Source organism: Colletes gigas, unplaced genomic scaffold, assembly GCF_013123115.1.
Source record: "Colletes gigas isolate AHSC1104 unplaced genomic scaffold, ASM1312311v1 Colletes_gigas_Sc00008, whole genome shotgun sequence".
In the NCBI taxonomy this organism is placed as follows: Eukaryota; Metazoa; Arthropoda; class Insecta; order Hymenoptera; family Colletidae; genus Colletes; species Colletes gigas.
Window position 1 is genome coordinate 1,848,324 of NW_025106637.1, and position 21,972 is coordinate 1,870,295.

The window sequence follows — 21,972 nt, forward strand, 5'->3', positions numbered from 1 at the left end:
GGACTCAATTATGCCAAATGTGACCACGCTGTGTGCATGTTGTTTTTCCTTTCTCTTTTGAAAGACGTTATCACCGCTGTTGTATAGCCAGCTGTTTTGATATAAACTTATATATCTAGGTTGAATAAGCTTTAATACAGCGTTACGTGAGTTTTTTCGAAATCCTTATAACGTTATAATAATATCGATATTACAACACAAATATACAATTTTTCAATTATCATTCATTATTCAATTGTTTTCTTCGCTCATTCGTTCGAAAACATTTATTTCCATATGTTGCAATTTATTTTATACCTTTCATCGCGTATTATTTTATTTCAGAATTAATAGGAAAGAGAAAGGAGAAAATAAAATTTAATATGACCAGCTCAATGAATGCCAAGGAAATTCGACAAGCTTACATTGACTTTTTTAAAAGTAAAGGTCATGAATATGTTCACTCTAGTTCTACAATACCTCATGATGATCCAACACTGTTATTTACAAATGCTGGAATGAATCAGGTATAATATAATAATAAAAACATTATTACATATACCTTTCTATTCTTTCTAATTTGTTTTAGTTTAAACCAATATTTCTGGGAACAGTGGATCCAAATAGTGATATGGCAAAATTTGTGAGAGTTGTTAATACTCAAAAATGTATCAGAGCTGGAGGGAAGCACAATGATTTAGATGATGTTGGAAAGGATGTTTATCATCATACATTTTTTGAAATGATGGGCAATTGGTCTTTTGGAGATTATTTTAAAGTAAATTATTAAAACTTACAATGTATATACTATATATTGCAAAAATATTATTGCAAATCCTAAATTTATGTTCTTCCTCTTAGAAAGAAATCTGTACTTGGGCCTGGGAATTTTTAACAGTTATATTACAATTATCACCCAATCAATTGTATGTAACTTATTTTGGAGGAGATGAGAAGAATAATTTAAAGCCTGATGAAGAATGTAAAAATATCTGGCTTTCTTTAGGGTAATTGAATATATAATACTAATAACATTTTGAGTTGTTATTTGTGTAAATGTTAAACAAAAATATTTTGGTCTACAATAATGTTCCTTTACTATTTTCTTAGAGTACCTCCTACACATGTATTACCAGGAAATATGAAAGACAATTTTTGGGAAATGGGAGAAACTGGACCATGTGGACCCTGCAGTGAGTTACATTATGATCGTATTGGCAATAGAGAAGCAGCTCATTTAGTGAATCAGGATGATCCAAATGTTTTAGAAATTTGGAATCTTGTATTTATACAATTTAATAGGCAAGTAACTTGTAACAAGTGAAATAAATTTTAATTTATTTCATATTACATATTATTTTAGAGAGTCTGATGGAAATCTGAGGTCATTGCCAAAAAAACACATTGATTGTGGTTTAGGTTTGGAAAGATTAGTCTCGGTTATTCAGAATAAACATGCTAATTATGATACAGATTTATTTGTACCGCTTTTCGATGCAATTCAGAAAAGCACAGGTGCACCACCTTATCAAGGACGGGTGGGGTCAGATGATAAAGATGGTATAGATATGGCATATAGAGTTTTGGCAGATCATGCAAGAACTATTACAATTGCTCTTGCAGATGGGGGTGTACCTGATAATACTGGCAGAGGGTGAACAAACTAATATTTATTTACATATACTTTTTTAAATTGTTATTTTAATACCAGTTATACTTTAGGTATGTACTAAGGCGAATTTTAAGACGCGCTGTGCGTTATGCGACAGAAAAATTAAATGCAAAACCCGGAGTTTTTGGAACATTGGTGAACGTAGTTGTAGAGCTACTTGGTAAACATTTTTATTATGGCTTTAAAAGATTTTTAGAAAAATAATGTTAAAAAAAATGAAGAAATTTATGAACCACTCTAGTATTTTTGCAAATTTTTATTTTATACTTTTGCATCCCCATAGGTGATGTTTTTCCAGAAGTAACTAAAGATCCACAATATATAACTGATATTATTAACGAAGAAGAAATCCAGTTCCTTAAGACCTTGTCACGAGGTCGTAATTTATTAAACCGAACTATAACGAAATTAGAATCGTCGAGTATTGTCCCAGGCGATGTTGCATGGCGGTTGTACGATACATACGGTTTTCCAGTTGATTTAACACAACTTATGACCGAAGAAAAGGGACTGAAAGTGGATATGGCAGGTTACGAAGAAGCAAGAAAAAAAGCTCAAGTACTGTATAAAATATTATGTAATAATGTTTGAACATGCATCGTTCGTAAAATAATTTGATTACTTCGTTTGTACCAGATCATTTCTCAAAGCAAAAGCGGTGGTGTAGATGATCAAATTAATTTGGATGTTCATGCAATTACTAAATTACAAAATGAAGGAGTCAAGCCTACTAATGATTTACCAAAATACAATTACACAGTTACCAACAATAAGATCTACGAGGAATATGAATTTACGCCGTGTATCGGTACTGTAATTGCTCTTAGATGTGCTAAGACGTTTGTCGATGAAGTATCGCCAGGAGAAGAAGTTGGAATTTTATTGGATCAAACTAATTTCTATGCAGAGCAAGGTGGACAAATATACGATGAAGGATTCTTAGTAAAGGTTGATGATGAGGTAAGGAAGTAATACATTTGCATTTATATATGTGTGTGCGCGTATATAACTAACAACTTTCATTGTTCAGGAAACTGAAGTTCGGATAAAGAATGTCCAAGTAAGAGGTGGTTATGTCTTGCATATTGGTACTGTGGGACAAGGTACATTAAAAAAGGGTGATAAAGTGTACTTAAATATAGATATTACACGTAGGAGACTTGTAATGAGCAATCATACCGCAACTCATGCCCTTAATTATGCTCTCCGAAAAGTATTGGGTACAGAAGTTGATCAGAAAGGTTCTCTAGTTGCACCCGATCGTCTTCGTTTTGATTTTACGAATAAAGGTTTGTTAAATTATGTACTTTTAATTGCCCGAATAATGTTTAACTATATTTTGAACACGTTTCTACAGGTGCCATGACCGCGGAACAAGTGAAAGAAGTAGAAGAAATTACAAACAAAATGATAAAAGAGAAGAAAAAGGTTTATACTAAAGAAAGTAATTTAGCATTAGCAAAGACTATTCAAGGTTTACGTGCTATGTTTGAAGAAACGTATCCTGATCCTGTAAGAATAGTTAGCATAGGTATACCAGTTGAAGATTTGGAAAAAGATCCTTTGAGCCCTGCTGCAATGCAAACCAGTGTAGAATTTTGTGGGGGAACGTTAGTGTTCTTAAATTGTCTAACAAAAACTGCACAATAAATATTTCATAATTTGAATTTTTCCAGGCACTTACATTGCACAGAACACATAGGAAATTTTGTTATAGCTAGCGAAGAAGCGATTGCTAAAGGCGTTAGGCGCATAGTTGCTCTCACTGGTTCTGAAGCTACAAAATCTCAGAAGAAAGCAGCTGCATTACAAAGTCATTTAGATAAACTTCAAATGACTATAACAGCTGATAAAAGTGATGTTAATGCAAAAGATTATGTGAAAGAAATCATTGAATTAACAGACGACATCTCACGCGCCACGATTTCAAGCTGGAGAAAGGTATGCATTTTTATACTGCACCTACATATCATTTTATAATGTATATGTAAATTCATAGTATGCATGTTTTTTTCATACATAGGACAAAATGCGTAAAATGTTAAAAGATTTAAAAAAGACGCTTGATAATAAAGAACGCGCAGCAAAAGTTGCAATCGCTAATTCAGTGGTAGATACCATTCACCAAATAATTCAACAAAATGTTGGATGCCCGATACTGGTTGAAGTTGTGCAAGCATATAGCAACACAAAGGCTTTAGATTCTGCTCTGAAAAAGATAAAAACTGTGTCTCCAGAAACAAGTGCATTACTTGTAACTGTAGATCCTGATGTTAAGAAAATTTTTGCACTTAGTGCAGTGTCTAAGGTAAAATTAAACATGTATAATTGAATATTGATTCTTGTTTAAAAAATGGAGAGAAAAAATAACGTTTATGTATTATAAAATATAATAGTCCGCTATAAATAAAGGATTGAAAGCAAATGAATGGATCCAAGAAATCGCTCCGCTTATGGAAGGGAAAGGAGGTGGAAAACCTGAATCTGCTCAAGCTACGGGTACAAATATCTCGTGTTTAAGTAAATTAATGCACATGGCTAAGAACTTTGCCAATTTGAAGCTTGGGATTACAGGTAAAGAAATATTTATTACATATTAATACGGGTATGTTATTAAAGAAAAAATTTATTGTATATTTTTAGAGAACGTTATAATTGATAAACGCGATGAAAAATCTGTGTGTTCTAAAACTTCCAATGAAAAATTAATACTTTTTGGTAATACCGGAAGTATCAAATATTACCGCGCACGAATAGTAGCTAAGTATAGTGGTAAGGAATTGATTACATCGGAGTCTAAGAACGATGGTGTAATTTCTAGAGACATAAGATTACAAGGTAATGGTTTCGAGTTATTTGATAGCAACGCGATCGCATTTTATTTGGCAAATAGTCAGCTAAGGTGTTCGAAAAATTCTTTTACATTCAGTGAAGTTTTACAATGGTTAAGTTATGCAGATAACCATATTTTACCAGCTGTATCTGGTTGGGTTGTTCCGTGTCTCGCAGATAATATACCAAGTAATATGAGAGGGAATATTAAGACATCTAAAGAGGATCTCTATTCTTCTTTGAAAAAACTAAATGATATACTTCAGACAAAAACTTATTTAGTTGGGGAAAGAATTAGTCTTGCGGACATAGCAATTTTCACTGCTCTGATTCCATTATATGAGCATGCCTTTGATCCAGCATGTAGGAAACAGTACACAAATTTAAATAGATGGTTCCTTACTATTTTAAATCAACCACAAGTAACGTCAATTATAAAAGACTTTAAGCTGTGTGAAAAAACTGTGAAATTCTAAAACATTATATACCCCTTAAATAAATGGCTTTTGTAATTGTTTTTATTAATTAATATTATTATAAATATACAGTATAATCAATTAGAATCGTCTTTGTATTACAAGACATTCTTCTGTTCACTTTCTTCCCTTTCTTTGTCGTATAAAATTCTTACTTCTTTTAACAAGTTGGATATATTTATACCCATTTTCGCGGAAATTGGAATAATTGGAAAATCAATTTTTTGTTTAAGTATTTCTAAATTTTCCTGTAATTGTATAATTAATCATATTACCAGATCTTTTATTCCTTGAGAAGTTAACTTATAAAAAAATAATATATCTTACTGCTGCCTCTGGTAAATCAATCTTATTCGCGGCAATGAGAAGTGACCTTTTATTTAACATTGTATTGAATTGTGTAATTTCATACATCAGGGTCTCAAAATCTGCCCATGGTTTGTCAGATGTAATATCCAGTATGAATAATAAAATTTTACAACGTTCTATGTGTTTTAGAAATTGTATACCAAGACCTCTGTTCTTATGAGAGTCAGATATAAGTCCCGGCAAATCCGCCACTTAACAATTAATAAAAAAAATATATGTGGCTAATTAAAAATATACTAAAAATGAGATCATATTGCAGTAATATATTACCAACCTGCAATTTGTTCATAGTCATCGTATAATACCATTCCTAGGTTTGGTCTTAATGTAGTGAATGCATATGGTGCTACTTTTGGCCTAGCCCTAGATATAGCTCTTAATAATGTACTTTTACCTGAATTTGGAAGGCCAATCTAAAATATATTTGCAACTCCTTATAAAACACTAAATAAACTTTAATAAGCTGCTGCAATTAGTAGCAATTTATTTGCGTGTAGGAATAATATTTAACGACGTTTCACGATACTAAAAACACTGTATTTAACCCCTTGCCCTACGATTTAAATTCCAACAGAGTGTGCCATTAACGATCACAAAGTCGGTTACAAAACTGAAACAACATAACAAAGATGAAAATTGACCACGAACCTAGCCCGTTTTGTTTACGTTGATGCACGGCTACAAACCACGAGCCCGATATGTGTTGTTTACGATGGGTCTGATCGATGCTCCACGGCTCTTATCCTCATCCGTGATACTCATTTCTAGCCCGATTTTAACTGACCGACCACGAGTCTCATTCGAAGTTATTCGACAAAGGGTTAAATTAACGCAATGACACATTTAATAAACACACTGACCATGAAACTGACCAATGTAGCCGAAGAAATAAACAGAGTCCCATTTTTGAGTAGTGGAGGGAGACACTACACATCAACACCCTCCCTATCTGGCACTACGCGGCGTACTGAAAGGAGCAACGACACGATGGTTGCTTCCCCCACCACTCCGCTCGGAGCAAGATGCTGCTTTTCCCCCACTCCTCAGAAATGGGACTCGACATTAAAACTCTCTAATTTATGGCCTTATTTTTGTTGTAAATAATTCTTTTATATCTTCAACTATTATGAAATATTCTCATTTTTCAATTTAAAACGTAGACAATAAATTACTGCCGCTTATATGTTCTTATCGTCAACAAATTACGTATATAACTAACATTAATTATAAAGAAACAAAATAATCGCAGTTTTAACATTTATAACTTTCTCATTGCTAGTGCTTAGTTAAAATTAAAAGAATTACAATAATAGAATAAGAATACTAATAAATATAGCTTCTACTTACGAGACCAATATGTGCCATACTTCTTATTTCTAGTACGTATTGTAAACTTTCTCCATGTGCACCATACTCGCTTATATATGGTGATTGTTGCAAGTCAGACTTAAAATATGCATTTCCGTGGCCTCCAGCACCACCTCGAGCAGCAATAAACATTGTTCCTTCTTTATTTAAGTCACCTACTATTTTTCCGTCTAAATTACGTACTATAGTGCCTAAAGGAACCTTCACAATAGTATGTTTAGCATTTTTTCCAAAACAGTCTTTATTAATTCCCTTCTCTCCATTTTCAGCATTAAGAACACTGTTTACATGTGAGAGATCATGAACATTTGATGATACCTAAAAATTCATAGTTCTTATTTTCATTCAGGAATAATAACTTTTAATTAGGTCTAAATTAAAAGAATTAACACCTCAAAGATTACATGACCACCATGTCCACCATCTCCACCATCAGGTCCAGCACAATCATTTGACCATAATTGTAAAAATGATATTGCTCCATCTCCACCATTTCCTCCAATAGTTCTTACCTAAATAAATAGAAATTAGTATCTGTAAATATTATGTAGAAATTCAAAGAGCTTTACTTAATACTTCATACTTGCTTCATATCAAGAAAATTTCGATCTGTATCTTTCTGTGATTTTGGCTTTGTATCGCGTAATGGTTTAGGAACATTTTCTCTGTGTTGAAACCATTTAGAAGTATATAATGAATTAAATACATTTTTATTTGTACTTTTATATTTGTGCACGTTTATAGTAATGTTTATAATATCTTGTTTCCAAGTAGTAATAAGTAACATTGTACTTCTTATTTGACGAAAACAATGCATCTGCAATTAATTAAATTTTTAAAAAGCTTATATTACAAAATAGACCAAATAATACAATATTATTTTAGGTATAAATCGACAATATTTTATTAAATTATATTTACATTGAATAGTGTTATAAATTTATAGATAAAATAGTACTATCTTGAAACTAGCACATTTAAATTATCTTCCAAAATATTTGTAATTAAATTTTGGTGTATATCAATGACTCTCTTTCTATATAAAGGTATACAATCAGATTTATAATATATTCTATAAGTTCTCTTTTTTATATTTTGTGAAGAAGATTTATATATTCGTAACAAATTAATATCATTTATAATGCGACCAGCATGATTGTACAATAATGTATAAAATTTAATAGAATTAAATTTTCCTTCAACACTAAAAGTTATATCAAATACATATGTATGTGCATATACATTTGATGTATGTGTTATTTCAGTTATACGTTTCCATGAAAAATTATCATCACATTGAGAAATATCTATTTTACTTTCAGGAACAATATTCAATACATTTGGAGGTTCAGATTTAACAAATACATGAGTCAAAGCTTTAGTAGAGTGAAATTGTTTATCTAAACCACGATATCCAGTTACTATATAATTTTGAAAAAACAACCATTGAAATGGTTCGACTGTACTTAATACAAAATTTCCATGGGATGCCATTTCTGTAATTTTCCATGAATCATCCCAACGCCTCGGTGGATCATCAATATGTGTGCCACCTTGGCCATTACATAAAGTAACTAATATTTGCCCATTACTTTTCAATAATTTTGTTGCATTTATAAAAAACTGTTTTAATAACTCTCTATTTTTTTCTATTCGCATTTTACCACCAACATGAGGAAAGTTAAAGATAATTTTGTCAAATAACTTTGTTTTTAATATCGGATGTTCTTTCAAATTTGTTGCATCAACACCTAATAGTACACAGACTCCTGAAAAGAAAAGCATAGAATTCTTTATACAACTAATTTAATTAAAAGACAGTGTTGTTTCTAGTCTTTCTTTGTTTTTTTCAGATACTGACCATTCTTTTCTAAACATTCTATGTTTTTCTTTCCAACATCTTGATAAATATTAGCTTCATAGCATGTAGCAATGATAGTAATTTTTAAATTAAGTCTGAGCAAAGCAACAGCGAACGAAAAGTTGCCTTCTCCTACTAAAAGCACAAAATCATTTTCATTGAACACAGTCAGCTTCATTGTTTCAAAGGATAATGAACAAATATTACGATTTAAACTGTTGCTTTTTCATTATTACACTGAAAAAATAACTTATAATTATAACTATTACTGAACCTGTAAAAGTAAATAAAACTAACCTTGCTGTATGTAGTATGACACGTAACTAAAACTTCATATTCATGTTACAATGTTTATAATATTTGTTGGCAATACGGAAATAATACGAATTAATTTCTATCAAACGCGGATTAATACAAATTGTTTATGTGTGCATATGAATGCATTAATGTCATGTTGTCAATCAGGAGTCAGACGCGTATATGGTTTCTCGTTGAATCTGTGTAATATGGACAAGTGTTTGTGCCGAAATGTATATGAGTACATAGTTGATCTACTACTTATTCGTAAGAGTAACCGAATTGTATTTTTTAATACATCGATAACGATAAAAAGTTTTCACATACACAGTGTTAATAAACATGATAATTTTTTGATAAAAAAAACCTGAAAAAGATCTATATCACATATACTGAAATATGTGTTACTTTTCTTTCAGTTATAGGTATGCAGTCATGATGATGTAATTACGATAAAATTATATATTATATCATTTTTTATATAGATTTGACATATATAATCAAAATCTATTATCGAGTCAGCAAATAAGTTCTTTTTTACACTAACATTAATTATGCATAAGCGAACTTTACTATATTTTTAAGTTTTTATTAAAATATTCTTATTACAGAAATTCAATAAACATTACCAAATATTAATGATTCGTTACGAAACATATGTATACCAATTATATATATATACATATACGGTATACATATCTCTAATTAATTATGGAAGTAATTTAAGATAAACCCCCCTTATGTTTTCTGGATATTTTCTTTGGCTTATATGCAAATGTTTGTGATATAATAGTACGATGAATGAATGAAACTATTTTTATACGATAGTTTGATGAGTGTGTTATAAATTTAGCATCATGAATTCACTCTATGATACTGTTTTAACACGCGTTGAATATTCACGAATCAGTGAATTTTCCGAAATGGTTCAATCGAATAGAAACGACTTCATGAATTACTTTATGTAGCGCTATAGTTTTTTTAAATTACTTTTGATGATTTATTGACAAAAGTTTCATGTGATTTATTTTTCATGATGAAAACTAATAGATTTTTCTTCTCTTTTTTCACAAACGATCAGTAATAAGTTCTAGAACTACAGTAACCGCTGCAGTGGCCACCCTGTACATGTTTTGGACAAGTGTTTGTAACAATCGAAATCATGTCGTGTCAGGTGTATAATATGTTCTCTCCCACGCTTCGTGCAGTCTTCTTCGTACCTTGGATATATGACAGCACGCAAGTCCGTAAATGACCGATATCTACTTACTCAATCCCGCAGCGAAAAATATCAACTTGTGGTTTGTCATTGTGGCACACGTTGTACGCTGGTGCATCGTATATTGGACATCTGTGCATCATGTCGCCACTGCTACGCTACGCATGCCATAGTTAGTTGATTCAGTGTCTTTCGAAGCTAAGGAAAATCTAGACCAATCACGGTATAACTAAATTTTAATAGTAAGTTTCAAAACTACTATCTAAATTACTGTTCGTAGGATGATGTGAATATAGTGCTTACTGAAAACATTGTCATTTTACATCGTAACTATAAAAGAGGCTTCGTAACATTGTTGCATGTTTTCCTTAGTTCGTCAGGTAAATATTTTCAACATAATGAAATTGTTACGCGAAATACAAAATTACTTTGTAAGACAGCATAAAAATAAATGTTCAGCAAAGTTAGAAATTTATGTTTTAGCTGACCGGGGGAAAAAAATGCATATGTATAAATTGAATACTTCCGAAAAACAAATCGTAAACAGAATCAGTGCAGTAGCGTATTACACAGAATACATAACTGAACAAATAAGCAGGTATTTTTCATAAATTACTAATTAGAATATCCAAAAAAAATAAAGATATTTTTACACAATTACAGAGAACTTCATTCATGAAGATTAAAGTATTAAATTAGATTAGCTTATATAAGAATACTATATCGCTTCGCGTTAATTATACTACTGTATAAAATTCATTTTGTCGATATAATTTATATTATTTATGTTTTTTTTTATGATCGATAAACTTTAGTAGGAATTATATAATATGAAAAGTATAAAATAGCAATTGTCGTTTTCGTGACGATGGCTGCTACGTTGGTCGACGAAAATAAAAGTGGTCTAGCTACTACGTAAGCAGTCGAATGATGCCATCTTCGTTTTGTCTTCCGGGTCAGCTTGTAGATGCCGATAGCACTTGGATTGCAACTCACCTATGTGTTTGCACGCATAACTGTACAATTTTATGTTATCGTAGGTTCATATTATGAACATCTGATAATTCAATAATTACTGTCAAATCACGTAATACAAATCGTAAATAAACATATCGAAACTCTTTTCATTATTGACTATTACCAGCTAGAAACAAATCACATTTCTCCTTTAACGGTACAACGGAATTCATTGTAAAGAAAGAACATTTATTCCTTTGATTGATAACCGTCTCTTATATGTACCACGTTTATCACAGTTAAGAATTTATGTCAACCGAAGTTTCGCACTTCTGAGTTTATTTTGGCATTATTGTAACTTGGCAACTAGACTGGTCGTACAAGGCTAAAAGAAGAACAGATAACCTCAAACAGATAAATTACGGAGAAGAGTTCACTGAATAGTACAAAATAATGTTATTTTGAAAGTTAGCAGAAAAGTTTTCGTTTGTAACACTGTTTCTTTGCAACCATCAAACGATTGTTATGCTTAAATATACACGGTAAGTATACGGTCAAATGCTTTCATAAAATTATAGATAGATCATGAACTCAACGCTTCGTATTAAGAGATCGGTTTAACCTTTTGCACTCGAAAAGTTCCGTAGCAGGACTATTAAATGTTTGATATAAAATTTGAACGGTTAAATAATAATATAATAAAATAAATTTTCATGAAAAATTATTTCAAGTTAATGATATACTCGATGGAAATTTTTTGAGTGCAAAGAATTAATAATAAAAAATAATCGATTTATATCGATAGGTAATCGATAATTTTTCATTAATTAAATTAAAATCTATTTGATGTTTAGCATTAAAAATGGCCGTTATGATATGTATTGTATAATACATAATAGTATACTATCGTGAAAGCCATTATCTATTACGTGATCGCAGGTCTACATATCTTCGTGATATAACTTATGAAAAACTTAGTTAGGGGCTAGCTATTCGGTCGATCTACCTCTGAATAAAGTATGAATGTTCCGTGAGACGCCACATACTCTAGTCTAAAGGACTCTTAGGTCATATCATACTTTGCACAACACTTAATTGTTCACTGTTTAATAGTAAATGTACTAGGTTCTTCACCTCTATAATGTACAACGTGCAGTGTCCAGTGCATGATCACATGATTTTACGTGTACATAGGCATCGTGTCTGTAAAATTTTTATATCAACTTTAAATAGAATCGACATATTAAAAGCATAAATCAGATCACGTAAAGCAATAGTAATATGTGCTATAATTAGCGCATAGGAAATGTAATTTTAATAGAAATGAAGTCATATGCGCCGGTAATTACACATTTCGTAGAGGTTACATGGATTTGAGTCACACAATAAGAACACACGTAACATTTAAAGAACGCAAACATGTCGTGATACACACAAGAATAGTCACGTCGTACCGCTGCGTGTTTAATCGATGACGTGTACATGTTTTTTTTTATGGCCATATATTCACGTGCAGTTTACATAAAAATAATAGTACAGGCTGTTCGAATGAAAGTTAGAATAAAACAATTATTCACCCAACACGCGCTTTTAAATAATTGAATCAGTCCTATCCAAAGTTACACCCAAAGCAATTTCCCTCCCTCGCTCTGTCTTCGTTACATATCTCCGCTACTTGATATTGTATCACATGTATGTATGAGCCCAATAACAGCATAAGGATCTGTAACTGTAGACAGGACTGTCTTGTGTCATTATATTAAATCTAGTTCAGTTTGGATCAGTTCTGTTCAAAACTGCTCCTAAAACCAAGTTACCCCCACTTTTTCTTCGTATCGTAGATACGGGCACTGTATGTATGTACAGTTAATATCGGGTTTTGTATGTAGACACAATACAAACTAAATATGGTACCTAGAGGGGGGGCGAAATCGCGTAAGATGCTCTACCCGTGGGCAGGACGGAATTAAGCGAATGGAAGTTCAACCGTAACAAATTATCCCACCTCGTATAGACGGAAATCTTCCTACATATAAAAGTGGTAACGTCAGAAAGGGTAAGCCGCATGACGGCGCCACGGGAGCATCGCGACGCGACGCGAGCAATGGTCGTGAGGCGGCGCCGGTCGTTCGTCACGAAACGAGGCGGGGTTGCAAGAGAAGCTCGTATGAAAGAAGAAGGAAAGAGTCAGCAAATTCACGCAACTTGAACCCGAGCAAAAGAGAAAGAACCGAAGAAAATCACGAACAGAACTGTGTAAGGCATACGGCGAAACTAGCGCCTCCGTTTACGTTCTCTTCGTTACGTTTGTTCCTATTGGTTTACAAGAGAAGCACAGTATCCGAAGTTAAATGCCAAATCGTAACAACCGTATCTATTCGATCGTTTCGTCAATTAATCCTACCGTCCCTCTTTCCCCACAATTTTTTATTACCTTCGCCGCCTTTCCGATTTTATATTCTTATATTGTATTCCCTGTCACTTGCAAAAATGTACAAAATCCCGAACCTGTTACTCCTAGCTTTCTGCAGTGATTTCACAGTGTAACAAGAGCCAAAAGAAGAAAACTTGTGCGCGAAACTACTAATGCATGTGAACATCATGCGTGCTTTTCTTACGTGTGTATGTGTTACATCGATACGAGGTACGATAGTGTCTCGCTGTAGGTCTCTTTCGGTTCTACCAGTGACTAATTGAGCGTGCACATTCAGCAACTTTATGGCTGGATAATGCGACGACCAGGATATCGACGGAGCACGGAGGCATCGAGAAATCCTCTAAGTTTTGCAAGAATTATCTATTGTCATACTTGTTCCTTTCGTCCGTCTCATGGGTATGCCTTCGACATTTAACTCAGTGAAATTCAATTTGTTATAATATTCAAACATAAAATCAATGCTAGATCTGTACCAACCACCCTGTATTCATATTTAACTACAACTTGCTTTTTTTCCAATGCAAATATGCACGTGTGAGCGCGTGTCTATATGCATAGCGTACAAGTATGTATGAACGTGTGTATAACTATGTATGTCGCCGGTTTTAAAGTACCGTCCATGCCCACATTTGAAAAGCATCAATAACGAAGTATTCATAAATTTTATATTTACTAGAGTATGCACAATAGAGAATGTAAAAAAACTGATTGACTATGTTGTCACGTAACCTTCACTTTCATTATGTAGGAAAAGGCCGTTACTTGCAATTTGATCAATTACCGTACAAAACTGCATAAGCAACTGCACGAAATCCTTACTGTAGACCTTTAATTACTATAAACGTAAATTTTTAAAAGTTTAATTTTTTTTGCACGTACAATTCCGTGAATGAGGTATTTGTATATGTTGGTAAACTAAAAGTGATTCGTGATACAAAGTAACCCTTGAATTATTTCGATTGGTTGATACACGATCAAAATAGGGACAAGGGTAGACTTGGTATATTATCAAAATTGTTTCTTAAGCTCGTGTAAAAGCGAAATTAACCTACTTTACCGGTGCCCGCACAAAGGTTTAAATCACATTGTTATTACTTTTCAACGGTCTAGATATTTATGGCTCATTATCTTTATCCTACTTTAAAGATACCAGTCTGAGATAACATTTCTGCTAATTAATTATATAGTTTAAATTTTCCTGCAGAAATAATTTCTCGCGTTAAATAACTGAACTGTACATTTAATTAAATAATAGTAAAGAGACAGAATATAAAGTCCTGTAAATATTCTTCAAGCAACAAAACGAACTAGAGTTCTAACTGAATGATGTTTCTAACTTTCCGCGTCATGGTCATGTGATGATCAATATTATTACGATTAATTACCTGATAGTTCTGTGACTAAACAAATATTACACGATATTATCTATAAATCGTAATATATTTTCGACGCTACGAAGACTGTTCCAAGACATTCTAATTCCGGAAAAGCGTTATCAAAGGCGGAACGTTCAGTACTTGTGACCGTCAGTTTCGACGTTTTATCGTAACATCGCGTGTAATATCAGATTAAGTTTTCTACTCGAATATTGTCCAATAAAAGGTATTAAACCACGATGCTTCGGCACGCTATAATTTTCGCATATTACACGTGATAAAATTTGTAGACTTTATATATTATACATACAACTTAACGATGTATCTTTCAAGGCAATATGTATGTTATAAAAACTGTATCGTATAATAAGTTCTTTACTTTTTTTTTTTTTAGCACAAACCCCGTCGCATGAAGGGTCAATTACAAAGAATTCAAGAGAAAAAGAGAAAAAGAAAACGTAACAACGAACAAAATCAACTACTACTAATAAACGATGTGATGACTGTGAAGGATATATTTGTACGAAAATCAAATGGATCAAACTATAGATGATGCAAAAGTACATCAAATAATGTGTGACATGTTATGGCCGTTTCTACATGCAAAATTTAAAAGATCACTTACGTTCCCTAAGAAACTATTCAACAGAGAATAAACCGTGCATAGAAACATACAGAGACAAGGGGATTCAGCGATGTCGAAAAAGATACAACAGAACCGGATCGATTCGTAGAAGAACGCACGTTTTCGACTGTTCCCCTTGATATTCTAGATTAATAACGGAAATAATTATGGATGAAATAAAGGTGGCGAACTTGGGCCAAGCGGCCTCAGCCGCATGCTCGATGGCAACGAATTTCTTGGCGCCGGTGAAAACCGAACGGCAAATCTACGAGAATTCGATGCTCGAGGACGATCCCAATGCCAACTCGGTGGTACCGACTTCGCAAGAAGATAGAACTGTGCCGAGATGGGGCCCTAATCACAAGGGTGCCCAAGAACTCGCAAATCTTTACAGCACTGGTAATTATTTAATTCGTTAATTTAAATATCAATGAAACGAAATTACATAGTTAATGAAAAAGGAGCGGGATCATAGAAATAATACGTTCTAATATAATTTATGCGAGGATTTTGATACAATTAATGATTCATTTTATATTTAATGCAAGACGTTGGAATAACATACGCACGATACGTGCACATAGTATGTTTTCTGATTTTAATACTTGCCAAGACATTGACTATACATCGGTGGTGCCTTGGAATCGTCGCTTGTGTGCAAAAATAAAGAGATGTCTAACAATACGTGTTTTTGTATTTAGATTGTACAGTACTCGTTAAAACGTTGTTATAATTTTTCTTGCGTATGCGGTTACGAGCGTGTGTGTTGTATATGTATTATTTCGTGATCGAGTTTTCTGTTTTTAATATGTCGAAGGTCGATATTACTTCAGAGCAACATTTTTTATGTATTTTAGGAAAAAGAACACAAGAGTGCATTTGTGTTGGTATCTGCATTACACTCATGGTGGTTAATTCAATATTTATCCTCGTCAGATTACGAGTAGAAAATGTAAGTTCAATCGCGATGGCAGCATTTTGCGGCATTGTTACGGCAGATTTTGCATCTGGATTTGTACATTGGGCCGCTGATACATGGGGCTCTGTGGAACTTCCAATTCTTGGAAAGGTAAAAAACAACCGTACAAGAATATAATTGCTGGTATCGGCAAAGCTATTATTCGATGTTACGTTGTTGATATTATTTTGATTATATTGATGTTAAACAAGTATACAATATTTTGAGAAACACGAAGACAATTTTCCTTTTAACTATAGAAACCTACATTGCTTCATGTGTTGTTAAATATAAAAACATGTATTTGCAGAACTTTTTGAGACCATTTCGAGAACATCATATTGATCCAACGAGTATAACAAGGCATGATTTTATAGAAACTAATGGTGATAATTTTATGGTCACAATACCATTCCTTTGCAAATTAACATGGGATTTTTTAAGTCTCCCAGAATCGGTAATTCAACAGAAATTTGTTTGGACCTGTTACTGGTTTCAGCTTGCAATTTTTGTAGCAATGACTAATCAGGTAAATGATTGAAAATTCTGTCAAAGTACAATTTTGTGTATAGCTCGTAAATTCATTCTTTTTCTCTTTAAGTTACTTGTCATTTTTTTTAGAGTAGCATTAACAAAGTGACATAATGGCAAACAACATAAAAGATTTTTTTCAGATACATAAATGGTCTCACACGTATTTCGGACTACCTACTTGGGTCGTTTGGTTACAAGAACACAGAATTATATTGCCTAGAAAACATCATCGCGTGCACCATGTTGCACCGCATGAAACCTACTTCTGCATTACTACCGGATGGTTGAATTGGCCATTAGAAAAGCTTCGTTTTTGGTACATTTTGGAAATTTTCATTGAAAAAGCTACTGGTTGCAAGCCAAGAGCAGACGATTTGAAGTGGGCACAGAAGCGGTCTTGAGAATTAATGTGTTTTATCGTTTTATGCATTTTCAAGGACAAGGAACAAATTTAACAAACAGTGAAAATTCCGTGGTAACCCGAGTTAGTGAAAAAATATACAATAAATTTTTAAATAGAACATGCAAAGAGGAAGGTTAAATCCGTAAATATAAACTTTTTTTTTTCTTATATTTAGCACTACGAGGCCTTTCCTACGAAATAGATAGCGTAATTAAAGACATTTAGTATTACTTGAACATGCTTTTGAAATTTACACGTTTATAATAGGTATATGCAATAACATAGATATATGTATATATGCATATATATATAATATCTATTCATAAGAAAAATGTGAACATGGAATCATGTTTCTGTAACTATGAATTAACAATTGGCCTGACAGATTAAGCAATTACGTTTATGCACTGCACAATCATTACACAAATAGCACAAACTTGAGCAAAGAGCCTTAATTGAAGAATTTTTATAATAATTTACAAAGTATTACATAGCTGAAATCAAAGTATGCAACATGTTATGCAAAATAATCGCGCATAGCCTATATGATTTATAAAAACAATGTTCAGTATCTGAAATTAAATTGAATGTTACAGATAAGAAGCATGGATACATACATATATAATCATATATTATTATATATGTATGTGTATATGCACGAGTATATGTATTTAAGTATTAATTTAAATTAATTGCTTACACTTTGTTGCACATGAATTTAAAAAGTGTAGTTTTGAAGAAAAGTTATAATTTAACTTAAATAATGCGCTAATCTACACTAGTCTAATCTGCTGAAACTGCTTAAGTACAATCACCAATTTCCCTGAACCTCCAAAAAAATTTTTTAAGCCATTGAAATTGAATAAAAAAAAATTATTCATTTGCAATGAGAACATCCTGTCAAAAGCAAATATTTATTTATACATGCACATTCTAAAATTAATTATCTTTTCTGAATAAGATAGAACCCAATCAATGTTCATCAACAAATGTATAGATACATTATCTTGTACTCTTTTTGATAACTGACGACAGATATCGAATTTAGAGATATTAAAATTGGTAACATAGTCATCAATTTTAATTTCACTTAAAAAATTGTGAAAAAAAAGTAAGATAAAAACAATTAACATCATTTATTAATTCGATTATATCTTTAACATAAAAAGAGTTGTAACATTTTGGTTCTCATTAATTTCTTAGCTCACAACAAATGATATAACAAACGTAAAAATTGTAAGATGCTAAATATAAGTACAAGTTTTAGGTTCAGGGACCAAAACAGGGCCTATTGCTCTATGCAGCAGTCTTTGAAATTGTAATTGGTTCGATTTGGGTAAAGTATACTGATGTACAAATAGTAATAGAAATCTGGCTGAATTTTTAAAAACGATGATATGAAATTTTATTAACAGTGGCTTTGATATTTATACCTATTATATTTTTTTAGTATCTACCATTTTGTCTTGTAAATTTCAGTATACTCTATACAGAGCTTTACCATGATATATGTTCCTTGCAAGCAAATCATTAATAATGTCTTTTAAAAAAACAATAATTATAAGACATTGCAATTATTATAAGTATCATAATTGTTACTGTTGTTGTTATTGTTATAAAAAATGGAGTATAAATTTAAAACAAATTCATCATATAGCAATGCGTGCCAGAATTGAAGCTTTCTCTTTATATAAATCTATTTAAATAGTTAACTAACAATTACACAAAGCGAAATGAAACACAAAACTATATTTTTTGCTAATTTAATTTTCTAAGCAATATACTAATGTCACTACTATTATTGCAAACTCTAATTCCTTTTTGCAATATAGTTTTTTAAAAACAGATTTAAAAAGAAGGTATAATAATGGAACTGTACATTGTGGCATCCTAATATAAATTGAAAGAAAGTAAAGAGATATAAAAACTACTTACTATGTACAAAATGCTTTAAACCGTTTAAGCATATTTTTCATTGAATGTTGATTAGAACTGGAAGCTTTCAATATTCATCACAACGAAAAAAGAGACTACTGAAACATAAAAATTTATATGTAAAGGCAATAGTTGTATAACAATTATATAACTATTTCATTAATTTAATTATTGTTGCAACACAAATTATCTTGATTCAAATAAAGTGTCTTGTTCACATTCCATAAGCCTAATTATGTGAAAATATTTATTGCACTAATATTTTATGAATTAAATGTCTAGACACTTATTTACGCATATTTCATAAAAACTCTACAAAGATTGATGTTAATTTATAACTTATATTATGTGAATAATTTCTGTACATACTTATATAAATTTAATAGCAGTCAATATTAACATCAGCCTTATAAAATAAAAGTAATGAAAATTTTATTAAAAGATAATCTTAAGCTTTAATATTTTGAGGCTATATTTACTTAAAAAGTTAATCTACATTTTAGAAAGTATATAGTAATAAGAAATTGTGCAAACAGATACTAAATTTAATGATACAAATTAAATATGTCTTTAAAAGCGGTATTAATTACTTTGACTTTTCAGCAACGCACTTAGATGTAAATATGTTTTTTAAGCTTAAATTTATAAAAGAGAAATATAAACTGCATAGTTCAAATAAAAAAAAAAAATGATGGCTGTAAATACATTGAATTTGATACATTGGAAACATTTATATCTAGCTCTAATCGCAAAAATGCATACCTATTTTTTACCTATTATAATCAAACACTTTTAATGTGATTACATTATATCATTATTGAGCATAATTTGTTATTCAGCTTTATGAAATTTTTTATAGGTATTTGTCAGTGACAAGACAACAGAATTTAATGCTTTTAATGAGCACAATCTATGTGCTGTTTTGCTTAATTTGATGTAGCATAAGGTGTATTTTAAAATTTGAACAGTGAAAAATGTATTATGTAAAAGTTAAAATTATTTTAATTTAAATTTATTTTAAAATATAAGTATAAATAATGCAAAAAAGAGAAATATTAGTTCGACTCATATGTAAACTGCTTTGCAATAAATGTATACATACTTGTTCCAATGATATAAATGTACATGGAATATAAACAGAATGATACATTTTTTTTTAGTGTTTAAATAATATGTTTTTAGTAGTATAATGTATCATGATGTTTCTATTTCTTCTTCGTTTAAAAAATTCAACTAAAACTTTTCTGAATGAAAGAACACACATGAAAGTATCAATGAAAAAACTGACTGATAAAAGAAATTCCATTTGCCATTATGCATGTGTTTGATATAATCAAAAATTGTTATCTCGATAAGATGAAAAATACGTACGTATAAATAATATAAGGAGTTTATAATGAACCATAAGAAAACCTGTCTTATGTATTTAATAATAGTTGATATTGTTCCACTAATAATGCACAACGATGCCTTTGACAAAGTCAAAGTGATAGTAAAATAGAAACTGAAATTGGTATTTTATAATAATATAAGAAAAACATTTGCGTTGTTTAGTTATGATTTTTGCAATGATAAAATTTATCTTATTTATGTAACTAACGAAGTACATATAAAGAAGACAACGGAATATATTGTTATTCTGATATTACAGAACACATTTCTAGTAAAGACATTATCTTGTGATAACGCAAATTTTATATGTTTATAATTTATATAGCGAAGCTGCACATAAAGATTTAATATTAGTTAATGACTAATCATTTTTTAAGTGACGAAATATTGTACGAACCTTTATGCTGCAAACCGAAACTAACGGTTCCTTAATAAATTGTAAAATATTCATTTATACCTCTTGTACAATCACTTTTCTGCATTTATCTTTGATGGAATATCTCGTAGCATACTTTTTATTTCACTCACAAATCTTTGGTACGTTAGCTACGTTTCTTCTAACGAATGTTTGAAAATTTACAGTATGCAGGAGTACCAATATCACGATATGCTTAAATTTGATACACTACGTATTCATTACCGATACGTGAATGGTACATTTGTTTAATATGATTAAACAAATATAGTTTATACGTTCAAACTTAATTATGATTATGACTAATGAATAAAAGAATTACCTAATATGCATAAAGTATTTCATGTAATACTTTGACAAACATTTTACGCATTATTCTAATATAAATAATAAGTAGCTTATTTGAATTCAGTACATAATCATTTTTTAATACTTTCAAGATCGATATATTATTATCAGACTATCCCTAATAGCAAAAATATTTTTTCGTATTTTTTGACCCACATGCTGCGTCATCTGTTGAACAGATGAGATGTATGATTCATAGGCTGAGTCATAACTCTTGAATGTAATTAACAAGATTTAAAAATTATTCTTTAACAAAAATAAGCGGTTTTCCAACAACTGTGTCTCATTTTGGGCTATTGATGGACTCTTTATGTTATTTTGACATGTATGAATTAGAGATAACCTCACTCGTAAATGTGTACAAGTGCGTATTAGAAATAACCAAAAACTTTGATCAATTTGATGTTTTACCACTTAGAAAAAATAGTGCTAGCATCAGAAACCATTGGTTTGTAAATAAAATTATAAATAAGAATAAGATACCTTTCATTCTTTTGCTATTTCGATAAAATTGTTTCC

At 31.2% G+C, this 21,972-nt stretch overlaps 3 protein-coding genes across 12 annotated transcripts; 2 read left to right on the plus strand and 1 right to left on the minus strand.

Moving 5' to 3' along the window:
• The first annotated feature begins 38 nt into the window (after window positions 1-38).
• Window positions 39-5,067, plus strand: LOC122396846 (alanine--tRNA ligase, cytoplasmic). Of its 2 annotated transcripts, XM_043395550.1 has the most exons (15): window positions 39-146; window positions 325-506; window positions 569-757; window positions 841-986; window positions 1,090-1,281; window positions 1,343-1,633; window positions 1,702-1,811; window positions 1,935-2,209; window positions 2,288-2,611; window positions 2,682-2,940; window positions 3,009-3,261; window positions 3,328-3,592; window positions 3,675-3,959; window positions 4,048-4,225; window positions 4,295-5,067. In XM_043395550.1, the coding sequence occupies exons 2-15, from the start codon at window positions 363-365 to the stop codon at window positions 4,957-4,959; spliced, it is 3,576 nt and encodes a 1,191-aa protein (XP_043251485.1). In that variant the 5' UTR covers window positions 39-146; window positions 325-362; the 3' UTR covers window positions 4,960-5,067. The 2 variants fall into 2 exon arrangements, with proteins under 2 accessions (XP_043251485.1, XP_043251486.1); XM_043395551.1 differs by lacking the exons at window positions 39-146; window positions 325-506; window positions 569-757 and having other exon boundaries at window positions 950-986; window positions 1,090-1,172; window positions 4,295-5,066.
• Window positions 4,952-21,240, minus strand: LOC122396848 (mitochondrial ribosome-associated GTPase 2). Of its 4 annotated transcripts, XM_043395553.1 has the most exons (8): window positions 21,088-21,240; window positions 19,299-19,396; window positions 7,280-7,513; window positions 7,089-7,208; window positions 6,676-7,014; window positions 5,603-5,741; window positions 5,287-5,519; window positions 4,952-5,207 (listed from the first exon to the last, which is right to left on the minus strand). In XM_043395553.1, exons 3-8 carry the CDS (start codon window positions 7,511-7,513, stop codon window positions 5,058-5,060), a joined length of 1,215 nt encoding a protein of 404 aa, XP_043251488.1. In that variant the 5' UTR covers window positions 19,299-19,396; window positions 21,088-21,240; the 3' UTR covers window positions 4,952-5,057. The 4 variants fall into 4 exon arrangements, with proteins under 4 accessions (XP_043251488.1, XP_043251489.1, XP_043251490.1 ...); XM_043395554.1 differs by lacking the exon at window positions 21,088-21,240 and having other exon boundaries at window positions 19,299-19,517; XM_043395555.1 differs by lacking the exons at window positions 19,299-19,396; window positions 21,088-21,240 and adding an exon at window positions 10,125-10,188.
• LOC122396849 (plasmanylethanolamine desaturase) lies at window positions 10,191-19,321 on the plus strand. 6 transcript variants are annotated; one of them, XM_043395559.1, is made up of 7 exons: window positions 10,193-10,296; window positions 10,354-10,453; window positions 10,557-10,671; window positions 15,238-15,867; window positions 16,326-16,537; window positions 16,737-16,955; window positions 17,101-19,321. In XM_043395559.1, exons 4-7 carry the CDS (start codon window positions 15,636-15,638, stop codon window positions 17,359-17,361), a joined length of 924 nt encoding a protein of 307 aa, XP_043251494.1. In that variant the 5' UTR covers window positions 10,193-10,296; window positions 10,354-10,453; window positions 10,557-10,671; window positions 15,238-15,635; the 3' UTR covers window positions 17,362-19,321. The 6 variants fall into 6 exon arrangements, with proteins under 6 accessions (XP_043251495.1, XP_043251494.1, XP_043251493.1 ...); XM_043395558.1 differs by lacking the exons at window positions 10,354-10,453; window positions 10,557-10,671 and adding an exon at window positions 13,717-13,863 and having other exon boundaries at window positions 10,253-10,315; XM_043395560.1 differs by lacking the exons at window positions 10,354-10,453; window positions 10,557-10,671 and having other exon boundaries at window positions 10,191-10,315.
• Window positions 21,241-21,972: the final 732 nt, after the last annotated feature.